The sequence below is a fragment of the Bufo bufo genome, chromosome 5, assembly GCF_905171765.1.
Source record: "Bufo bufo chromosome 5, aBufBuf1.1, whole genome shotgun sequence".
Classification (NCBI taxonomy): domain Eukaryota; kingdom Metazoa; phylum Chordata; class Amphibia; order Anura; family Bufonidae; genus Bufo; species Bufo bufo.
Genome location: NC_053393.1, coordinates 467,986,191 through 468,010,175, shown reverse-complemented (window position 1 = coordinate 468,010,175; position 23,985 = coordinate 467,986,191). Strand labels below are relative to the sequence as shown.

At 42.1% G+C, this 23,985-nt stretch overlaps 1 protein-coding gene across 15 annotated transcripts in view; it reads right to left on the bottom strand.

Moving 5' to 3' along the window:
- The window catches only part of LOC121002352 (sodium channel protein type 4 subunit alpha-like), a 450,413-nt gene that overhangs the window by 18,660 nt on the left and 407,768 nt on the right, over positions 1-23,985 (bottom strand). For all 15 annotated transcript variants that reach the window (XM_040433808.1, XM_040433805.1, XM_040433807.1 and 12 more), the window contains 2 exons: positions 22,069-22,344; positions 8,941-8,997 (listed from right to left, as the gene is read on the bottom strand). In XM_040433808.1, coding sequence (XP_040289742.1) covers positions 8,941-8,997; positions 22,069-22,344 — 333 coding nt within the window. The remainder of the gene's footprint in view (positions 1-8,940; positions 8,998-22,068; positions 22,345-23,985) is intronic.

Here is a 23,985-nt window from a genome sequence, read left to right as displayed (position 1 = left end):
GCATTTAACATAATGACCCATTTATAAAATATCAGCATTAAGAACTTGTCATACTAGGGATAGTTTTGTAGGAAATGATTCAGTATTGTAATGCATTCCTTGAAATTCCTGCTCATTCTTAGGCCTTATGCACATGGCTGTTGCCCAGCCATGCCCGTATTGCGGCCCGCAAACAGCAAGTCCTCAATAGTGATGGACGAACATCTGCCGGGAACGCGATCAAATGTTCGCGAATCACAAGTTTGCGGCGGGTCCCATTCATTTTAATGGCAGGCGAACCTGAAAAACCTTCAGCTCATATTTGCAGCCAAGAAATAATTACTAGAAGTGCACAAATAGTCCCACAACATGGACAGCGACATACCAGATGTATTATTCGAATTTGCGATCTCCATTTATTATTTTTTCAATGCGAAATATCGGCAATATAATTTTCACGTACGCACATGTGGAAATGCACTATACAGTACCCAAATGCACTATAAAGAAAGTATATTGGTATATAACATGCCACTTCAATCAGTTTTTTTGGGGGGGCGACTGGTATATCACACTAGTAGAAATTATTTGTTCCAATAACGCTTGTCCCTCTATATACCTGCAGTATCGCAGCGAACCGCACACAACTGCCGCACAATACAAATGCACTACAATATACTTTCTAACATAGAAAGTATATTATAACATTGTACACGGAAGGCAATCCATTAGAATATACATGAAGATAAAATGTAACCTTTAATAATTTTACTATGAGGGTCCATTCACACGTCCGTAAGTGTTTTGCGGATCCGCAAAACACGGACACCGGCAATGTGCATTCCGCAATTTGTGGACCGCACATCGCCGGTACTATAATAGAAAATCTCTAATCTTGTCTGCAATTGGGGACAAGAATACGACATGTTCTATTTTTTTGCGGAAATGGAAGCACAGATGCGGAAGTGCGGATCCGCAAATGCGGATGCGGACAGCACATTCCAGCCCCATTGAACATGAATGGGTCTGCACCCGTTCCGCAAAATTGCGGAACGAATGCGGACCCATTTTGCGGACGTGTGAATGGAAAAGATATCCCACAAAATGAAAATAAATTAAATTATTAAAGTTAAAGGGGTTCTGCATTTTGTTTTAACTGATGATCTATCCTCTGGATAGATCATCAGCATCTGATCGGCAGGGGTCCGACACCCGGGACCCCCGCCGATCAGCTGTTTGAGAATGCAGCGGCGCTCCAGCAGCGGCGCGGCCTTCTCACTGTTTACCGCTGGCCCAGTGACGTCACGACTATTATCAACTAGCGTGGGCGGGGCTAAGCTCCATTCAAGTGAACAGAGCTTAGCCCCGCCCACGCTAGTTGATACTAGTCGTGACGTCACTGGGCCAGCGGTAAACAGCGAGAAGGCCGCAGCGCTGCTGAATCGCCACTGCCTTCTCAAACAGCTGATCGGCGGGGGTCCCGGGTGTCGGACCCCCGCCGATCAGATGCTGATGATCTATCCAGAGAATAGATCATCAGTTAAAACAAAGTGCAGAAACCATTTAAGCAAAAAGCATAGATGTGGTAGGCAATAACAAGTGCTCGGCGGCACTAAATCAGGTGCTCGGCGGCACCAAATCAGAAACCATATGTCCTACCACCATCCGGGGGGTTCCAGTGCACATCCATGAATCCCGGAGGGAAAGCAAAAACCATCTATCCCTGGGCTAGATGAAGAGATGATGATGTGGTATTGAAGGACAGGGTGGGGAAAGACCTGTCCCTGATATTGCCCTACAGGGGGGTGCTATTCTGGCCCTGATAGCCTAACCACAAACCACCCGCCGTGATAAGAGCGACCCAGTCCCGAACCTTACCCTATATAAAAATGGCCCTAGTAAGCCCCTAGGCCCCTGACTTCCAGGTAATCACTACATAGATCTATGTGTTTTTGACTCATTATAAAAGTATAAGTATATCGCACCCCTCTGTGTATCACACCTATCAATAGCACACCTATACCAGTCCTTAAAATTACTTTTGTGGCCCTATTAGCTAGCGTTTGGTGTCCCTAACAGCCTGTCCCTGCTCCACACAGCAACCTCTCCCTACACTGGAAAAAAACTGAATGTAAAATGGCGGCCAGATCAGGTTTATTTATAAGGTAGGGGGTATGTCCATGTGCTGAAACGTCTCAATTGGCTGTCCTGTATCGCCTGATGGATGTGTCATGGGTCAAAGTTCTTCATAATGTAAAAGAATATGGCGGGCGCGAATTTCTCCATATGTTCGCATGTTCGGCGAATCGCGAACACGCAAAGTTCGCTGCAAAATGACCGCCGGGCGAACCGCAAGGCCATCTCTAGTCCTCAATATACGGGCCCCGGATATTTCAGTGGGTCCGCAATCCGGAAGGTGTTGTGCGGAACAGCGGCACGGAATCCCAGGGAAGCACTACAGAGCACTTCTGTGGGGTCTCTGTCTGTGCCTCGGCACAGCAAAAAAATAGAACATGTTTTATTTTCTAGCGGTGTGGATGGATCACGGACCCATTGAAGTTGAATGCGTCTGGATCCTTCTGTCCCCAATGCACGGAACAGTCGGGCAATGGCCGTATGCATGAGACCTTAAGCTGAGTTCACATTTACCATTTAGCTTTCCATCCTTATGATCCGTCACAAAAAGAGAAAAATAAAGGAAGAAGAAATGGATGCGTTATTTTGAGCATCAGTTATGATCAGTTTGCATCAGTTTGTGTCACTTCCATCAGAGATGGGTTATTTTTGGCGGAAGAAAAAGTCCTACATGCAGTACTTTTTCCACTGCCAAAAATACCTGATATCTGAAGGAAGTGATGGAAACTGATCATAACTGATGCTAAAAAAAAATGGATCAGTTATTTTTAGTGCAGTGATGCTCAAAATAACGGATCTTTTTTTAATTTTTTTGATCAGAAGAATGGAAAGCTAAATGGTGATGTGGGAACTCACCCTTAGGCCTCTCACACGGGCGAGATTTCTGCACGGATGCAATGCGTGAGGTGAACGCATTGCACCCGCACTGAATCCGGACCCATTCATTTCTATGGGGCTGTGCACGAGCGGTAATTTTCACGCATCACTTGTGCGTTTTGTGCATTTTTCACGCAACGCATGCCCCATAGAAGTCAATGGGGCTGCATGAAAATCGCAAACATCCACAAGCAAGTGCGGATGCTGTGCGATTTTCACGCATGGTTGCTAGGAGATGATTGGGATGGGGACCTGATCCTTATTATTTTCCCTTATAACAAGGGAATATAATAGCATTCTTAATACAGAATGCTTAGTAAAATAGGGCTGGAGTAGTTAAAAAAAAAAATATATATTATTTAACTCACCTTAATCTACTTGTTCACGCAGCCCGGCTTCTCTTCTGTCTTCTTCTTTGCTGTGCAGGAGGAAAAGGACCTGTGGTGACATCACTGTGCTCATCACATGGTCCGTCACATGATGTCATCAAAGGTCCTTTACCCAGGTCCTGAAGATGGAAGAGAAGCCGGGCTGCGTGAACAAGTGGATTAGGGTGAGTTAAATTTATTTTTTTATTTTTTTTAACCCCTCCAGCCCTATTGTACTATGCATTCTGTATTCAGAATGCTATTATTTTCCCTTATAACCATGTTATAAGGGAAAATAATAAAATCTACACAACACCTAACCCAAACCCGAACTTCTGTGAAGAAGTTCGGGTTTGGGTCCCAAACATGCCGATTTTCTCACGCGCGTGCAAAACGCATTAAAATATTCGCATTTTCCCGCAACGCACCCGCATCTTATCCGGCCCAAATCCATGACGCCCTTGTGAAACCAGCCTTAGAAATCCAGTGGTCAGTCTTGCTTAAAGACTGACAGCTGTCCTTCTTTGCCCAGTCATACATGTGCAAATACCTTAAGGCTATGTTCACAAGAAGCAGATACACTGCAGATTTTCCACCCTAGAATTGCATGCAGAAAATCCACAGTGTATTACAGTACCAGCAAAGTGGATGAGATTTCACAGAACTCTATCCACAACCTGCAGTGGTAACTAACTTCCAGTGTAGATCTTAAATCTTCAGCATGTCCATTTATAAATAGGGAGAAACAAGGGAAATCTGTGAGAGATCTGCATGCAACATATGTCGATTTTGCCGCAGGTTCACCTTTCAGTTGGCAGCAGAATCATGACAAAATCCACAGAGGAAATTCCGCCCCTGTGCACGTTTGGTTGAAATGGCTACTTACTACGAGAATTGTAATGTTTGATTCTTAATTAGTTAAATCTGTATAAATAAATCATTTTATAATAATGAGCTCGCCCCAACAAGTCCAAATCAACATCTGGGAAATAAATCGAGCTAATTAAAACCATGCATGAATCTGGGGGAGAGAAGCATATGACATGTAGAAGCCAGTTCATTTACCACTAAGAACACAATGGTAGAGGACCACCGAGGGCGAGCGACAGACAGACACCAAATGAAAATGTAATTGTTTTACTAATGTTTTACATTTCTCATGCCACTTGCTTGTCAAATATTTTTTTTTATTATTTAGAGGAAAAGTCTTTGGAATGCGGCTTAAGGATCTGATGCCAAAACATTACTGTGTTTCACATTAATTAGAGTTAATAAGAGCAACGCCTCATATTTCAGCAACTTTTCTAAGCCTTCAATACGCACAATGGACATCCATTTGTTTTCAAGAGGATCATCATAAGAAATAACGATGACAAACATTCGTAATGCGCTTTAATCACAGGGACAACTGTGTGGCTGGGAAGTCAATGGCTGCCATATAGGGGATCGACCCCCAACACACTCTAGGGTTAATTTTGCGGGAAGCCACTTTGCCTTTTTTTTGGAGTGTGAGAGGAATCCCAAGCAAACTCCATGCGGATTTGAACTCAGGACCCCAGCACTGCAAGGCACCAGTGCTAATCACTAAGCCATTATTTTTGGGATCACGCACAACCACATATGAAACCTTCTACTATTACCACAATAATTACAATATACATGTGCAGGGGTAATGTGGGAATTTAGAAGATGATTACCTAAAAAGAGTTGAGTGGCTGAAATTCTTTTTTTTCTAATACCCTATTAGAGAATTTTTGGTAAATCATTTAGGACCTCTATCAATTACCCAGAGTAAAAAGCAGATTTTTCTTTCTCTGGAGGACCCAACTTATCCATGCATTACAGAGACACACCATTGATTTTATTGGTCATCATGTAATGCCTTATTTCTCCTGTGGTGGTGCTGCAGGGAAACTGAACACTTGCTTAAGGTTTCTTCCACGCATTACAGATGATTTCCAGTAGCAGAACCCATTTAAGGGTGACCCTTCTAACAAAAAGGGATCACTTAAAGTTGACAATCTTATCATTATAAAAGGGAGGGAGGTTTACAGTAGCTATGTGATGGTGGTCTACTGGCCTTGCTAAGACAATGATAGTCTTGGAAAAACAAATCTTCGCAGATCTCATTCGGACTAATACTTTCAGTAATTTACAACTGAATTAAATCTTGTGTTACTGTTTTCTGTTTCACTTAATCTGTTAGGTGGAATACAATGAAAACTGGAAGGGGCTATCTTTAAATCACCCTCTTTGTACACAACCAAATAACATATATTAATGAAAATGTGTCATCAGAAAATGACCTGTCTTTTAAATGAAGTTTTTATGTTAAACATATCTTTAAATTTAAAATTTTTGGTGGTTATTTTAAATTTTCCATGTCACTATTCTATATATTTTTTTAAATCCTAAAGTTCTTCAAACATTTTCCTATGTTTGTGGGTTTTCTCTGGGTACTCCGGTTTCCTCCCACACTCCAATGACATACTGATAGGGAATCAGATTGTGAGCTCCACTGGGGACAGCAAGTGATGATAATGTCTGTAAAGGGCTACAGAATATGTCAGCGCTATATAAGTACGGCTACTTTCACACTCGCGTTTTGGGCGGATCTGTCATGGATCTGCAAAAACGGATCCGTTATAGTAATACAACCGCATGCATCCATCATGAACAGATCCGTTTGTATTATCTGTAACGTAGTCAAGACGGATCCGTCATGAACTCCATTGAAAGTCAATGGGGGATGGATCCATTTTCTATTGTGTCAGAGAAAATGGATCCATCCCCATTGACTTACATTGTGTGCCAGGACGGATCCGTTTGGCTCAGTTTGGGCAAGCAGATAGCAAAACGCTGTAGGCAGCGTTTTGGTGTCCGCCTCCCGAGCGGAATGGAGACTAATCGGAGGCAAACTGATGCATTCAGAGTGGATCCTTTTCGATTCAGAATGCATTAGGGCAAAACTGTTTTGGACCGCTTGTGAGAGCCCATGACGGATCTCACAAAAGGAAAGCCAAAACGCAAGTGTGAAAGTAGCCTAAGTAACATCAATACATACACTTCTTGGTTTGTACAGATCACTTTACTGCAGTTATCTGCTTATCATTACAGGCCGGGTTAGAATTACAGATGTTAACTCTGAATACTGTAGATAACACATAATCCACCATTCACAATAGGTGATATCATAGCTTATATACTCCCTACTGAACTCTGCACCGGACATGCCTAGAAAACTCTCCCACAGAAGTCAATGAGGTCCCCGCTTGTCCATTCTGTCTATGGCCCATGGTGGCTGCTGTACAGTATATAGTTAAATGAGGTTAAAGGGGTTGTCCGGGTTTCACCCAAGCAGCCCCCCTGATGTTAGCAGGGAAAGCGATCTTTTATTTATAATAACACACTACCGGGCAGAGGCTTCTGCCTAGCAGTGTGTTCGGTGACGTCACTGGCTCTGATGGGCGGACTTTAGCGCTGCCCTAGCCGTTTTACAGGCTAGGGCAGGGCTAAAGCCCGCCCATCAGTGCTGATGACGTCACCGGGCTCACTGCTGGGCAGAAGCCTCCGCCTGGCAGCCCTAAGGAGAGCTCGGTTCATCACCGGGACTCCAGAAAATGCCTTTGCCCTGTGCGATGTAGTGCAGGCAAAGGAGAGCATCGGAGCATAAACTTCTCCGATGCTCGTGTCAGAGGAATTGCCTGGGTGAAAATGGGCATATGTCTGGGTTCAGCTCTGAACCCGGACAACCCCTTTAAGAACAGCTCAGGCAAGATGGCAGCCCCATAATCATTTTTAGGAAACAGAACAAAAAAAAATCTACATACAGAAAATAATAACAGATTAGAAAAAAGGATATACAGTACAGACCAAAAGTTTGGACACACCTTCTCATTCAAAGAGTTTTCTTTATTTTCATGACTATGAAGGCATCAAAACTATGAATTAACACATGTGGAATTATATACATAACAAACAAGTGTGAAACAACTGAAAATATGTCATATTCTAGGTTCTTCAAAGTAGCCACCTTTTGCTTTGATTACTGCTTTGCACACTCTTGGCATTCTCTTGTTGAGCTTCAAGAGGTAGTCCCCTGAAATGGTCTTCCAACAGTCTTGAAGGAGTTCCCAGAGGTGCTTAGCACTTGTTGGCCCTTTTGCCTTCACTCTGCGGTCCAGCTCACCCCAAACCATCTCGATTGGGTTCAGGTCCGGTGACTGTGGAGGCCAGGTCATCTGGCGTAGCACCCCATCATTCTCCTTCATGGTCAAATAGCCCTTACTTTCAAAGTTTTCCCAATTTTTTGGCTGACTGACTGACCTTCATTTCTTAAAGTAATGATGGCCACTCGTTTTTCTTTACTTAGCTGCTTTTTTCTTGCCATAATACAAATTCTAACAGTCTATTCAGTAGGACTATCAGCTGTGTATCCACCTGACTTCTCCTTAACGCAACTGATGGTCCCAACCCCATTTATAAGGCAAGAAATACCACTTATTAAACCTGACAGGGCACACCTGTGAAGTGAAAACCATTTCAGGGGACTACCTCTTGAAGCTCATCAAGAGAATGCTAAGAGTGTGCAAAGCAGTAATCAAAGCAAAAGGTGGCTACTTTGAAGAACCTAGAATATGACCTATTTTCAGTTGTTTCACACTTGTTTGTTATGTATATAATTCCACATGTGTTAATTCATAGTTTTGATGCCTTCAGTGTGAATCTACAATTTTCATAGTCATGAAAATAAAGAAAACTCTTTGAATGAGAAGGTGTGTCCAAACTTTTGGTCTGTACTGTATGTCGCTATCTGGTTTTAACTGGCAGAAAAAGATTATAGGTGACACATTCCCTTTAAAGGGGTTATCCCATGACTTATGTAAAAAATCAAAATCAGACATTGTATAGGACATGACAATCTCTTTCTAACAAAGCTAGAATCAACCCTGTACCTCACATGGATCCAGAGATCTCCCCATTCATTGCTCTGCTAGATTTATATTAAGCTGGCAGCTCAAGGGGAGTGTCTTTTCTGCTGCAGCTCAGGGGGTGTGTCCATGCTCTCCCTATCACAGCTCAGGAGGCAGTTGAAGGATGAAACTGAGCATGTGCGACCATCTCAGTGAGCCGGACAAAGAAATAAGAAAAAAGCAGGTGGCGCTATACAGATACATTTTATTGAATAACTTAGCTATGCTACATTTTTAATCACAAGCAATTATAAAAGTATTCAGATCCAAGTGCTGGTTTAAAAACTGTAGAATATTTTTCATGGGACAACCCATTAAAGTTGAAAAAAGTGGTCTATGTTTGGAATTTCTGCAGGTAGTAGGAACACAGCATTATGCTTCATACACAATGCTATTTGAGATCTCAATCACATGATTCCTGAAAATGGTGCTAATACATCTTATTTGGACCATAAATATCGTCATATAAAAATGTCAGACAGAGAAACTTTTTTGCATGCAAAAATTACCACGTGTCACCGGATGCAGCATGTCAATAATACATTAATTCTTTAAAAATCCATGCCAATGCACAATTACTAATATGATCTCTCAAAACATATACTGACCATTGGGCGTGAGTCGACAGCGGCATACATGATATCCATCCATCCTTTAAATGTAGCCTGTAACAAGAGAAAATTCAATGTAATTGGGCTTTATTGCGTACTTGTATTTTTCTACTATTATTGCTTTGTGCTACATTTGATGCTTGTATGCAGGGTCAGGATAGGTCATCAGTATCTGATCGGTGGGGATCTAATACCTGGGACCCCCGCCGATCAGCTGTTTGAGAAGGCACCTGCACTCCTGTGAGCATCCCAGCCTTCGCTCTGCTCACCAAGCACAGTGCTGTACATTGTATAACGGCTGTGCTTGGTACTGTGCTCAGCCGCATTCACTTCAATGGGGAAGACAATTGGAAATTTTGGATTTTTTATACATAAAGGTGAAATACATCTACTCAAATTTACTAACGTCATGAAGTATAATGTGTTACGAGAAAACATTCTCAGAATGGCTTGGATAAGTAAAAGTGTTCCAGAGTTATTACCACATAAATTGACGCATGTCTGCAAAATGGCCTCGTCCAGGTGTAAAATAGCTGTGTCCTCACTGGGTTAATGTAAACTATAATGGTTATTCCTGGACGAGTACTGGGTATGCATTTTTTCCATATGGGGGCATTCATGCGACCATATCCGTTTTTATCCGTCATGTGCTTTCCATATTTTGCAGATCAATACGTCCAGCTCTTTGCCTATTCTTGTCCTCAAAATGCACAAGAATAAGATGTCTTCTATTAATTTTTTATTTTTTTTTGAAGAGCTGCAGAACAGACATACAGATGCGGACAGCACATGGTGTGTTGTCCCCATCTTTTTCAGCCCTACTGAAACGCCTATCCGATTTGCAAAAAATGTGGATCGGACCAAAAATACGGTTGTGAGAGTGCCCACTTAATCTGTGAACTAACTTCTGCTGTCTCAGAATTATTATTTTGTGGCACCACCTGATATCTTGGAGTGTGGAAATTACTACTATGTAGTGATAATGGTGTGATGGCATAAATGTGGGTTTTGTATAGTGGTATTCTTTAATATTGGTAGAGAAAGCAATTAAAGGGGTTGTCCGGGTTCAGAGCTGAACCCGGACATCCCTCCATTTTCACCCCGGCAGCCCCCCTGACATGAGCATCGGAGCAGTTCATGCTCCGATGCTCTCCTTTGCCCTGCGCTAAATCGCGCAGGGCAAAGGCATTTTTAGGAGTTCCGGTGACGTACCGGGGCTCTCCATGGGGCTAACAGGAACCCCGGTGACGTCACCGGCACTGATGGGCGGGATTTAGCTCTGCCCTAGCCAGTAAAACGGCTAGGGCAGAGCTAAAGCCCGCCCCTCAGAGCCAGTGACATCACCGAACACACTGCCGGGCGGAAGTTACCGCCCGGCAGTGTTTTATTGAAGACAAAAAAGCCAGTGCCCTGCGCGATTTAGCACAGGGCATGGGAGCACATCGGAGCATGAGATGGGTGAAAATAAGGGTATGTCCGGGTTCAGCTCTGAACCCGGACAACCCCTTTAATCACTGTATCAAGGTAACATTTAGTCCTGGTGTTGAAATATTATTTGATACTGTAACTATATGTGTGTATATATAATTTTATGTGTGTTTTGGGGGATAAATGCCTTTTGGGACTAAGGTTACATTCACAGTTGTGGTTTAAATCTGGCAGGCTTTCCTGGTAGCTTGTTCCAGCATAAATGCTGGTTTTCGGGTGGACAATAAACACTGCAGCGCTCAAAAACACGGTTTTAATGCTGCAAAATGACTGGATCCCCACCGGATCCCTATTGACTCTAATGGGAGAATCCAGCAATGCCAGATCCGGTAAACTCAGGCAGGGTGTTCCATGCCAGAAGAGCCTACTGGATCTGGCAACTTCAACTGTGAACGTAACCTTATTCAACTGATTTTTTAAGACCTCAGCAATGCATAAGAAGCAATGCTGAATTTCTCTGCACACCACCTACAGAATATGATTGTGTTGTTGGTGCAATATTTCAGCATTAGGGAGTCCGACTTTTAATTTTTCCCAGGACCACATTTTGTCTAATTATACGTCACAATAAAAAAAAAAACTGTCTGTAGATTGAACATAATTTCTGACCCAATGTTGGGGTTCACATCACAAAAGCTTTTTATATTAGCATGTAATATTGAATTCACAATGGTGGCCAGGTCTTCTGCAAAAAAAAAAAAAAAAGTAGTATGTACAAAGCCTCCTATTCTGTTTTCAAGTGGAAACAGCTGTGCCCTGCCACAAGGGAGAAACACAGAACAATAAGAAATAAAACACATTGTCAAAATGCCAGCAAAGTATCACCATGTCTGCACTTTACATATTGCAGTAATTAGCACCGATTCTGTGTCTATGTAAATAATGCATTGCTAGGGCACTATGTCATCACTGGCGTGGCTTCAGCACTGACTACAAAATCCCAGCAATGAAGTGATCAGGCCATGCTGCACAAGACATTCAGACAGCACTCCTGACAGTATGAAGGTTACAAAAATGAATATTGTTTAACGTCCCAAGTAAGAGAATTTTCTCAAATCGACACAACAAAGGTTTTTGAGAACAAATGAAAACACAAGCAAAGCATATAAACATTATAAATTGTCTCCACAACTTTAATAAAGTTGCTGCTCGTAAAAAGAATCGTAAAATGAAACATAATAAGAATAACAACGCTAAATGCATTTTTTTCATCTCTTGTATTATTCTGCATTCACACGTGCTGTTTTTGGTGTGTTTCTTGCAGCAGCTTTGCCATGGTTCTTATGTACTTTTGGCAAGCACTGAAGTAAAACACAGTATTTTAATGTAACAAAAAACATGAAATAGCAACAAAAGAAAAAATGTGAATAGAGCCTAAAATGCTTGATGATTCACACATAGTTTTATGATGCATATTTGCTGTTGCTCTAAGGCCCTTTGATGCACCTAATTTGTGAGTAGTTCTATGCAAACCATAAAAAATATAAAGGCTTATGATTGCAGTCTTATGTAACTCCACATCCTATGCTACCCCTCCTTAGTAACCCACAGATAGTAGGATATTTTTAACCAAGACTACTTGCAAAACTCACTCACTTTGTATTTTAGTTACATTTGGAGAAATGAAAAGTGGTTGCAAAAGTGCATACCCTTCAAAGGTTATGGGCAACTTTAGGTGTGATTTTTGATTACTGCATTCTACTTATTTTGGGCTAAAAATAATGTTTTAATTGGCCTTTACTAAAAATATTCAACAGTTTTTCTTTTCTTTCAGTTTCAGTGCATTTGCAGACTAGAACGCTTTCCGCATCACACTGAATGGGTCAGAGGAGTCTGTCGGCTGGATCTGTAGCCCCCTGAACTGCTAACAGCACATAAACATTCATTTAAGCCGTATTCTTATAATTTGATATGAATCGAGCTATAATGCATGTCTATAATGCAGCTGTCAGGAGTTCAGAGAGAAGGGCTACAGCTCGACAGCTTTCTAGTCTGACCTACAGAGAACGGAAAATATTGACACATGTCACGAGAGAATTTTGCCATGATGAGTGGGCTTTCCTAGTGGCACTGGTAATATTGCTTTGGTGAGATGGTATCAGAAGCAGGCCATTTTTACACAACATGAGCACTTCATGGGCTCCTTTCAGCTAACTTTACGTAAAAACCCTGAACACCTCCTTTAAGTTGAATCCCCTTTAAAGGCGTTCTCTCAAGCAGTGTTGAAAGGAGCCAATATGGACAACCACAATACATTAGTAAGTGCCTTTAGCTTTCTCTACATGATAAATACCATTTTCTGAAGTGAGACAACCCATTTTAGTATCTAAAAAACTGAAATTCTTCATTGCCCTGAATAAGCTCTTTAAACAGCTGATTGCCGGAAGTTGGACCCCCACTGATCAGATAACGATGACTAGAGATGAGCGAATCGAAGTTGATGAAGTGGAATTCGATCCGAATTTCAGGAAAAATTTGATTTACACTGAATCAGAATTTCCTCACGCTTCGTGGAAACGAATCACATTTTTTCCTAAAATGGCTGCTGCACAGGTTAGGACATAGAGCAAAGAACTCTGGGGACGAGGGATCACCCACAATGCCATGCATGCAGCCAATCAGCAGCCAGCCAGCCCCTGTGATGTCACAGGACTATAAATTGCTGAATAGAAGTTCAGGGACAGATCATTAGAAGTGTAGGGATAGGATAGGGAGGGATTATTCCACACTATAAAAGGAGAACAGGGTCCAATAGGGGAGTGTACAGCCTGGGTAATAGGAGCAATCCTATTACACCTTGCTGCACTGATTGGGGATCTAAATTGCCATTATACAGCTGCTTTCAAGTTTGCAATAGAAGATACCTCTGTAATTCCAGCAAAACGTTCTTGTTATTGGGGTGCAAGTGCTGTGTGATACAGCCATTAACAGGAAATATTTCTATGTCTTATTAGCTTGCGTGCGGTGAAGTTATATGTTCTAAAGCCTTTTTTGGCGTGTATAAGTGGGGAACAAAAAAAGGGCTCATTAGCCGTTGTGTGGTGAAGTGAGAAAATTACAGCCCTTTTTGGCCTGTATTAGTGGCAAAAAATAAGTATTATTTGTCATTTAGTGGTGCAGTTATATGTTCTAAAGCCTTTTTTGTCGTGTATTAGTGGAAAAAAAGGGCTTATTAGCTGTTCAGTGGTGCAGTTTATATGTTCTAAAGCCTTATTTGGCATGTATTAGTGACCAAAAAAAAAGTATTATTTGCCATTCAGCAGTGCAGTTATATGTTCTAAAGCCTTTTTTTGAGTGTATAAGTGGGGGGGAAAGGGCTTATTAGAAGTTGTGTGGTTAAGTGACAAAATTGCAGCCTTTTTTGAGGTGTATTAATTTCCTTTTTATTCACTTATTTGATCTAACAGTATGTCAGACAGAGAAGTGCCAGGCCCTGCACAGGGGAGTGGCAGAGGCCTAAATGTTTTTGGCGCAGGCACAGGTCACAGCAGAGTAAGGGGGCGTGGCAGCAGGGGTGACTTCCAGAGGCCTGAGCTCCCAGTGTCAGCTAGCGGTCGTGTCTTGAACAGCAACCCAGCGGTTCTTGAATGGTTGACTCGGTCATCTACTTCGTCCCAAGTGACATCAGATCAAGCCAAGATCTGGAGAAGACATCCGCCGCTTCCTCCGGTAGGCGGGCAAGTAGTGATGAGGAGAGTGGCGTGGCCGGGAGTCAGCATGGTGGCAGCAGTGGGAGGTCGGGAGCCAAACGTGCCCACGGTAGACCACCCTCTTCGCAGGAGCCTACCTGCCCGGAAAGTAGTGGTGCAGGGGTTCACGGAGGCAGCGGCGGTAGCAGTCAGTCAGTGCGGAGTTCACCTACTCGGCGGTGTGGCAGTTTTTTGTTAAGCCGCCGGAGAAGGTGAACATGGCCATTTACCGAATCTGTGGGCAGAAGGTGAACGGTGGCCAGGGTGCAAATGTTGGTACCACAGCCCTGCGTCAACATATGCAGCGTCACCATAAAGTGGTCTGGGAGAACTGTGGCTCCAATGTAGTGGTCCAGCCTGCAGCAGCAACCGCTGCATCACCCAGTGGCACGCACCCAATTTGAGGCAGTCAAGGCTCCACCACCTCAGCAGAAGGGAGCTGTCTGTCCTTCCCATCATCTACCGGTCCTGATGCTCCTGCTCCTCACCCTCCTACTCCTCATCAGTCATTTCGTCAGCAATTAATCACCAAAGCGATTTCCAACAGACAACAGTATGCGTGCACTCATCCAACGGCGCAGAAGCTGAACGTGCTCCTGGCCAAGTTGCTGGTGCTGCAGTCCCTCCCTTTCCAAGTGGTAGACTCTGCCACCTCCACACTATGTCACCTTGCCACTCTGTGGCCTCCTCATGCTGATTGCGTTATCCTGAAGAACCTTTTCCAGCAGCCATCCAGCATCCACAATGAAATCTATCCCCTACTCCCAATATCAAAGGGTGAAACGCATTGTCAGTAATGCTGACATATGTCAAAAAAGATTAGATGAGATGACTACTAAGTTCAGAGAAAGAGGCTACCCCTCAGAACTATAACAGGAACAGAGAGACAAAGCAGAGAATACACAGATGGCTAGAGATAAAATGGAATCACGGATTCCTTTGGTGGTCAAATACCACCCTTGGACCCAACGTCTGAAGGCCATTGTTAATAAAAATTGGCAAATTATATCCAAATCCTACCCACAGATAGGTGAATTTCAACGAACGCCCATGATGTGTTATAAACGAGCTGACAATATTAGAGATAAAATAGTTAGGGCCGATGTGGGTAGCAATAAAATGGAAATGAGACAGAGTACATTATCCTCTCCTAGACAAGGTACATTCCCCTGCCTTAACTGTGTTAACTGTTCCAGTGTCATCAAGGGCTCACATTTTTCCCACCCATATTCGGGTGAAAGTATCCCAATACGGGGCACATTCACATGCGATAATAGATTTGTGGTTTACATTATAAAGTGTCCATGCGGTTTGCTATACGTGGGGGAAACCTCAATGAGAATGAAGGATAGACTTAGTAAACACAAATCTACCATCAGAAAAGGCAATTTATTACTTCCTTTGCCCTTCCACTTTCACCAACAGAAACATAGCATAGCACAATTGCGCTACCAAATCATTGAGGGTGTCCCGTTACCCCGCCGTGGTGGTTACAGGAATGGATTACTACTGAAGAGAGAGGCATATTGGATCTATCGGTTACAAACGATGGAGCATAGAGGCCTTAACCGTGAATGCAATGGGTCTTGTTTACTTTGATGCATCCTGTATGTTAATTGATAGTTCTTGAGTATACAGATTGTAAGCTATTTTCTTTTATTTTCTTCCAGCGGAATTGAACGACCTGATGAATTGGATTGTATCCTGTTTCTCTTTCTACACTCTGTATTTCAGTTGTCTATTTAAAGAATCAATGTTAAGATGTATATACATAGTCTGATGAAAGCACGTTGGTGCTGAAACGCGTCACTATGCTGTAATATGTGACCAATAAATCTACCGTACTAAAGATATTCACTGGGAAGTGCCTTTTTTTTTTGCAACATTGTTTCCTGGGACACCAGCCCGTTGACACGTGCACCGCACATTGTTGGAAGCAGTGCCAACCTGTTATCTATTCGGACTTAATGCAAACATTGTGACCAAGCAATATAGGTAACAAAGGAGTCCAGCTCACCTATGACTGAGTCATGTGTAAGAACAGTGTTTGTTCGAAACGCGTAGACTAAAGCGGGATGTGACAAGGACGTGCTGTATCATTACAGTTATTTTCACTGCTGGAAATAAACTTTCACTCAAGTATTTATGGTGCTGGATCTAATTTATTCATCACAAGCATTGTGACCAAGCACTTGCAAGCCGGCAACATCGCGCTGAAAGAATTTGAATCCTGGCACACAAACCAATCACGTGGGACGCCACGTGACTCGCCGGACCACACGTGATCTATTACGTGGAAGTGACTCGCAGATTACGAGATAAGCCTCTGGCTTAGACAGCAAGTACAGGCCCAGCATGCAGATCTATCACTGTAGAAGGAGACGCCGAGAATACGGTAAACTCGCATAAACTTTTACCTTGTGGGACAAGGAGGAATATCTATATAACCAGATGCTGCACTAAATGGTACCAACCAATGGATGATGTTAAACTGCTAATACCACTATCGATACAGATATACTAAGACACATTGGGTCATAGGAGATTTAGCAGACTAATTAACCCTATACTGCCTTGGGCATCCTACAACCTGATGCATTTTTCATCTTATCTCTTGCACCTACAGATAAGTGGCTTGATATAACCTACATACAAAGGAGGGTCATTGGGGTACAACAAAATAACTCCAGGATTCCAGGAGTTTGCAGGACTGAAAAACCCATTATGGTTATCCTTTGTATCCTGTATTCCCAATCCAACAATTTTTAATTCTCCTTGATTTTCTAACACTTGTTCTTCATGTTCAGTGCAAATATTATCTGCAACACCCAAACAAATTAATTTGCTGCTCTCATCCCTACATACACAGCCCTTATTGGAAGGTGACTGTTGGGCTATCCGACATACCCAACACCTATGCGATAAGTTTTAAATGTATTATACGTATTAGATGTTTCTCAATGTACATGCTTTTTTAATGTATATGCTTTTTTAATTCACAATTTACTGTATAGGTTTGGGGAATTTTAAATCAATACTATGTCACTGGGTCACTCTGTGGCCTCCTCATGCTGCTGCCACCTCCACACTATGTCACCTTGCCACTCTGTGGTCTCCTCATGCTGCTCACAACTCTGTCTCTGGGCCACTCTGTGGTCTATTCATGCAGTTGCCACCTCCACACTATATCACCTTGCCACTCTGTGGCCTCCTCATGCTGCTGCTGTTGCCAACTCCACACTATGTCACCTTGCCACTCTGTGGCCTCCTCATGCTGCTGTTGCTGCCACCTCAACATTATGTCACCTTGCCAGTCTGTGGCCTCCTCATGCTGCTGCTGCTGCTACCTCCACACTATATCACCTTGCTACTCTGTGGCCTCCTTATGCTGCTGCTAAATCAACACTATGTCACTGAGTCTCTCTGTGGTCTCCTCATGCTGCTGTTATCTCAACACTATGTCATTGGGCCTCTCTGTGGACTTCTCAAGCTTTTCTCCCACCCTCCCCACTCCATGACTGGGCCACTATTTTGCTTTTTTGGCCTAGTTGAGATCATCATTTATTTGACCCTTCTTCTGATCTGTCAGAAGGAAGGAAAAATGAGACGCACAATGGATCCTGTCTGTGTAGCAGCTGTAAGGTCTGTATGGTCCTATCAGAATTGGCTTATGATTTGGTAGCCAAAAGCAGGAGTGGGTACAAAACACAGAAGACATGCCAATATTCCATTCATGTGTCATCTCTGATTTGATTCCACTTCTGTTTTTTTTTGCTTTAGCAATACTGATGGATTACTGACCAAACGCTGACCGAGTGAAGGCGGATGCTTAACAGACAGGATCCGTTTCTTTGGGGGTTATTGTTCTGACAAATCAGAGGAAGGGCAAAATAATCAGTTACGTCAACACAAACTTACTGCTGAAACCCTCTCCACTCTGTCAGGGGGGCTCTACTTGTATAAGCGTTTAATAGAACAGGTTTTGTAGACATCTATGTGGAATCAGCTGACGACGGTGTAAAAGGAGTGCACTTTTTCACGCTACAGTAGGATCTTGGGCCTCTGCACGGTTCTTTATACCTGGCGCTAACATCGACCTGTAAGACTGAGTTCACACTTGAGTTATTTGGTCAGATTTGGCCTGTAACTGCCCAAATAAGTTAAGTGTGCAGTGATTCTAAGAGCGATGCCTGTCATGTGCATGTCAAACTGACTCACAGTATTGTTTCATTACCACAGCAGACTCCCTAGGCATGTTACTGCAAGGCACAGTGTTCTACACCACTATAAAGGCTATCTGCAGCCTGGAAATAGCTGTTATTTAACGCAAATAAATTTGGATCGAATCAAAGCTTTTCAGAAAATTCGGCAAATCAGCGTAATCGATTTTTTGAGAAATTCTAACGATGACCTATCCTTAGCATAGGTTATCAATATGTACTAGCTGCACAACCCCTTTAGTGATAGAAATGTATACCCCTTGTAGTAGTTCAAGCACATAAAATCTTTACTTCTGCTTGAGGAGATGAAACCTAAAAATGCAATTTCCACTACTCCAATCAGCTAGAATAAGGACATTTATAGACTACAATCTTTAGTTTTCTTTTTTCATGGCTACTTTTCCAATCACTGATGATTTTTTTCTTTTACCATAAAACAATTTTCTGATTGAGTACAGTACAAATAAAACTGTTCCCTTGAAATGTAATGTAATTCCACCCACAGCTTCCTTCTGAAATGAAAGGGAATTATACTGCGTGACTGGTTTAATCATTTCAGGCTACAAAACGGAAGAAATTAAAAGCTAAATAACGGATTGACTTGTTTAAAATAAATCCTTAGTATCTGCTCTTCATGAAACACTAAACAAACTAGCAGAGTAATGTGTAAGGGGTCCCTGATTTAAGGTGCATTTGCCACAGCAGACAGAGTTCATTGGATATGAAAGCCTGTTAGCTTGTGGCTTAGACGCTATGCTGGGACTTTATCATGAGAGTAATATTTGAAGTCATTTTACTTAAGTCTGACGTATCAAAAGTCACTTATTGGGGATCATTTACTGTGCTCCTATATGCAAGAAACTAGTGTAAAATAGTCTCAAAAGCTTGAGATTTTTCACAATTTTTTCAAGTTGCACTTAAAGTCATATTTTTTTTATTTGCTAGTTTATTACAGCTAGGCATGTATACCTGAGTTAGTCTGTCAATGATTGTCAAAAGATCGGTAATTACCTTATAAAAACAGCTTTCATTTATGTCCCCTGTCTTTTTCCACTGGTCCCTTAAAAGACTGTTGCTAGTGCTTTTCTGTCTTCCCTTAAGTGTAAACAAGGGGTGGTCCTTCACACTGCATGCATTAGGCTTAAGAGTGAGGAGGCGTGTATCTCAGTTATCCAATCTGATTGGTTGGCAGGAAGCTGCTAGCTACAGCAAGTGTGTACGGGAAATGAAGGAAGGCAGTTTAGGCCTCATAGAACTGGCAGAGAAGCCATCTTGAGAATATTTTCACATTGTAGAGGTTAAAACAGCCTTAACTAAGGGAAAAACTCAAGAAAAACTGTGGTATGTAAATAAACTAAAGATTGCTTTATGTATAATGCTGCAGCAGCAGTAACACATGCTAAAATTGATTCTTTGATAAAAAATATGACAGGTACACTTTAAATTTAGAGCAACTGGAGTTTCCAGCCTTGCCCCTTTCTGAAGTGGGGGTGGGGGCATGGCGTGGCTGGAGCCATAGGCCCCAGAGCATTCATTATCATTTAGACCAGTTTACTGGTGTTTGTTAAATATGGAGCATCTAGAAATGCTACTCCAATTTTCTGCACCACCCTGCTACTGGACTCTAGGACTTTTTTTATGCATTTTTAAAAAGTCCCAGTGAATAATCTGGAGTGAAACTCATTAATATAGTTAAGAACACCCACTTTACCACCTACTTTTCAAAAGAGTGACTGGTGCAAAAATGCAAAGAAGTCACAAAGGTTTTGCACATGGGACCTCCCAAAAAGTTACAAAAGCTCTATTTTGATTGGGACTTTTTGAAGACTGAATTCTGGAAGTTCGGGGTATAATAAATTCCTCCTTATATCTTCTGACCCCGGATTAAGATATAATCTCCATATCATCATATATTTAAATATTGATCTGTATTTTTTATTTTAAAATCATGTGCAGGGTTGGATGTGCACAGTAGGCCTACACGACTTTTTAGATCCCCTTGTGTTGGCCCAGAAGTGGGAAGAGCACCTCCTTATGGGAAAATGTATAGATGAATACAGTGAACAATGCATATCTACTGTGAGACTGACAGGAGGACATCCAGGCAAAGACAAGGGAAGACTGTAGGGAGATGTTGAGAGAAGGTCACTGCAATGTTCTTTATTTTGCAAGAGTAGAGAACATTTTCAAGCCATACTTTGAATACAGCTATTCTGGCCATTGGACCTCAAGCAGTGCAGAAGGCTCTGAGTGATCCATCCACCCATCCTTCTAAAAATGCCTGTCTTACAGTTAGGTCCAGAAATATAATATATGGACAATGATACAAGTTTTGCCATTTTAGCTGTTTACTAAAACATACAAGATACAGTTATATAATAAGTATGAGCTTGAAGTGCGGACTCTCATCTGTAATTTGAGGGCATTCATATCCTAATTGGAAGGGTTTAGGAATTACAGCTCTTTAATATGTAGCTGCCTCTTTTTCAAATTGGACAATTATTGGACAATTATCTCAAAAGCTATTTAATGGGCTGCATGGGCTATTCCTTCATTAATCTATCATCAATTAGGCAGGTAAAAGGTCTGGAGTTGATTCCAGGTGTGGCATTTGCATTTGCCTGGATGTCCACAGTAGACAATAGTGGTGTATGATCACAGAATCCCACCCAAGTGAAGAACACTCTCCAGGAAGTAGATGCATTAGTATCTAAGTCTACTTTAAAGAGAAGACTTTGTGAGAGCAAATACAGACGGTTTACCACAAGGTGCAAATTATTCGGCTTCAAAAATAGAAAGGCCAAATTAGACTTTGCCAAAAAACATGTAAAGAAACCAGCCAAGTTCACAAACAGCATTTTTTGACAAGCATTTTGAAACTAAGATCAACCTGTACCAGAATGATGGGAGGAAGAAAGTATGGAGTAAGTTTGGAATGGCTCATAGTCCAAAGCACACCACACCCTCTGTAAAACATGGTGGAGACAGTGTGATGGCATAGGCATGCATGGCTTCCAATGACACTGGGTCACTAGTGTTTATTGATGATGTGACTGAAGACAGAAGCAGCCGGATGAATTCTGAAATTTACAGGGATATACTTTCTGCTCAAATTCAACCAAATGCAGCAAGGTTGATTGAATGGCGCTTCACAGTACAGATGGACAATGACCCAAAACCTACTGCAAAAGCAACCCAGGAGTGTTTTAAGGCAAAGAAGTAGAATATTCTGCAATGGCTGAGTCAATCACCAGATCTCAACCTGATTGAGCATACCCCGTGGAGTGGTCCTGGAAGTGGAGCTTCTGCTGTGTTAATGATGAGGTTGAGACACAGGCAGAGCGCTTCCTCCCCTTTCTCTGTTATGGCTGATGGGACAAAAATAGGGGTATATCTTAGCTAATGAGCTGAGCCAGACAGCTAGAACCTTCATCACATCATTGACACAGAAAGGAAAAAGCTAATTGTCTGTGCCTTGAAATGTCATTGATAAATCAACAGAAGCTCCACTCCTGGGCCCATACAATGTGATCTAAAGTCAGGCAATCTGTAGAGTTTTCATAAATTTAACATGACAGCTAGCATCTGACCGTTCTGAAAGGCTACACCATTGTTTAAAATTCCACATTGTTTTTCATCATCCCCCCTCCCCTCTGTTTCATCTCCTCCCAGTCTCATCTTAACCCTTTTAACTGTGACAATGTAGAATGAAATGCAGCATAACTTACCACCTGAAGCAGGGCCAGATAACCTGCCCCAACATTATCAAAGTTGACTTTGACTTTTGTCCAGTAGGCTTCTGTTGCATTCATTAATTCACACATTGTCTTGTTGTCTACAATAGACACATCCAGTTCCGTCCTGTTCTCAGCATACACACATTTTCCGAATTTTCCAGCAAATAAATTCACCCCCATGATGCTAAAAATTAGCCAGAAAATGAGGCACACCAGCAGGACATTCATGATGGATGGGATAGCCCCAATTAAGGCATTCACTACGACCTTGAAGTGGAACAAAATATAATTAGTCAGTAATTATTACAAAGAAACACAAAAAAATATAAAGTACTAATATTATAATACACAGACCAGAAAGCTTGATATTATATTCAACAAATGTAGATGTCTTACAAGTAGGCACTGCAGAACGGACACTATAAATGTATTTTCTAAATTTACTAGAATGAGGTCAAACTATAAAAAAAATGCTGCTCCAATAAAATCAAGCTTTATGGGTCTTTATAGTCCAACACATTTTATGACATATATTCACTCTGTTACAGTAGTAAAGATTTATAAAGAAAAAAAAATTGAGATTTGCAGGAGACAAACAGTATGCATTACTAAATTAATGTAATTGGTAGGCAATAGGTCCATTACTCTCGGGACCAATGTCTGCATAAGACAACCCATGCAGCAGGTTTACACAGTCCAAGGGTCAGGAACATTATCGGGCGTGAACGCTACTACGAATGCTAGTTTCCAATAATCTGCCTGTGTAAATGTACTGCCAATCACCTGATGAAAGAGCAAAACGCTTGATTATCTGGTGAAATGATCTTTCATGCAGCCCATTAAATCATTTTTTCTGAGCAGTAGATTGTGCTGTGTGAACAACCTACTGCCCAGAAACAATGCATCTGTAGGGGGACGAGGCAGTAGCCATGTAAATGCAGCTCTTACCTCCACTGGAAAATCCAGGAAAAGATATATATGACATTATCAGAATGAGTCATCAGTATCAGATCTGTGGGGGTGTGACACTTGGGACCCCCGCCTCTTCCTAGACCAGGGACAGCACTGTATATTGGTCACATGACTTACTTCGAGCTCAGCCCCATTCAGGTCAATGGGGCTGAGCTGCAGTACCAAATACTGCCACTATAGGATGTACGGCACTGTCCTTGGAAAGCTGCCGGGAGCTGGCTGTGCTCACCAGAGCTCCGGTGAGTGCAGCGGCTCCCTGAAACAGCTGATCGGCGGGGTGCTAAGCCTAGGACCTCTGCTGATGTGATAGGTCACCATTATCATTTCCTGGATAACCCCTTTAATAATTGTTTTTAGAATTTTAGATTTAGTTAGGTCTAATACATACATTTATCTTCTGCAAATGTTCAACTGTTATCAATGCTGGTTGAAAAAAAAAAGTTGCATTCATAAGTAATCATACATGAGAAGAGACACAAATGACTTCAGGTCATGGCTTGTTTTTTAAAAAAAAGCAGTGGTGTACATAGAGGGGGCAGAGGTAGCAGTTGTACCTGGGCTTTGGTGCCTGGGGTTACCAAAAGGATCCTCTGTCATATAAATGGACATTAGTATTCTAAATGGCATGTGCGTGTGTGTGTGTGTGTGTGTGTGCGCGCGCGTGTGTGTGTGTGTGTGTGTGTGGTGGTGGTGGTGGTGGTGGTGGGGGGTGCTGTTACAGATTTTACAATGGACCCTAGAGACTTCAAGTTACGCTTCTAGCGGGAGGTGTTGACATGAGGATACAGTTCTTCGGAAAACCACCAATAATAATAAGAAATTGCATACTTATAGCAGACTATTAGAAGTGGACATGAGCCCTCTAAGGTAAGGGTAAGGGGAATGGATTTCAGTGGGGTTTTTGTCCTGTAATAACTAAAGAATATAAGGGGTATG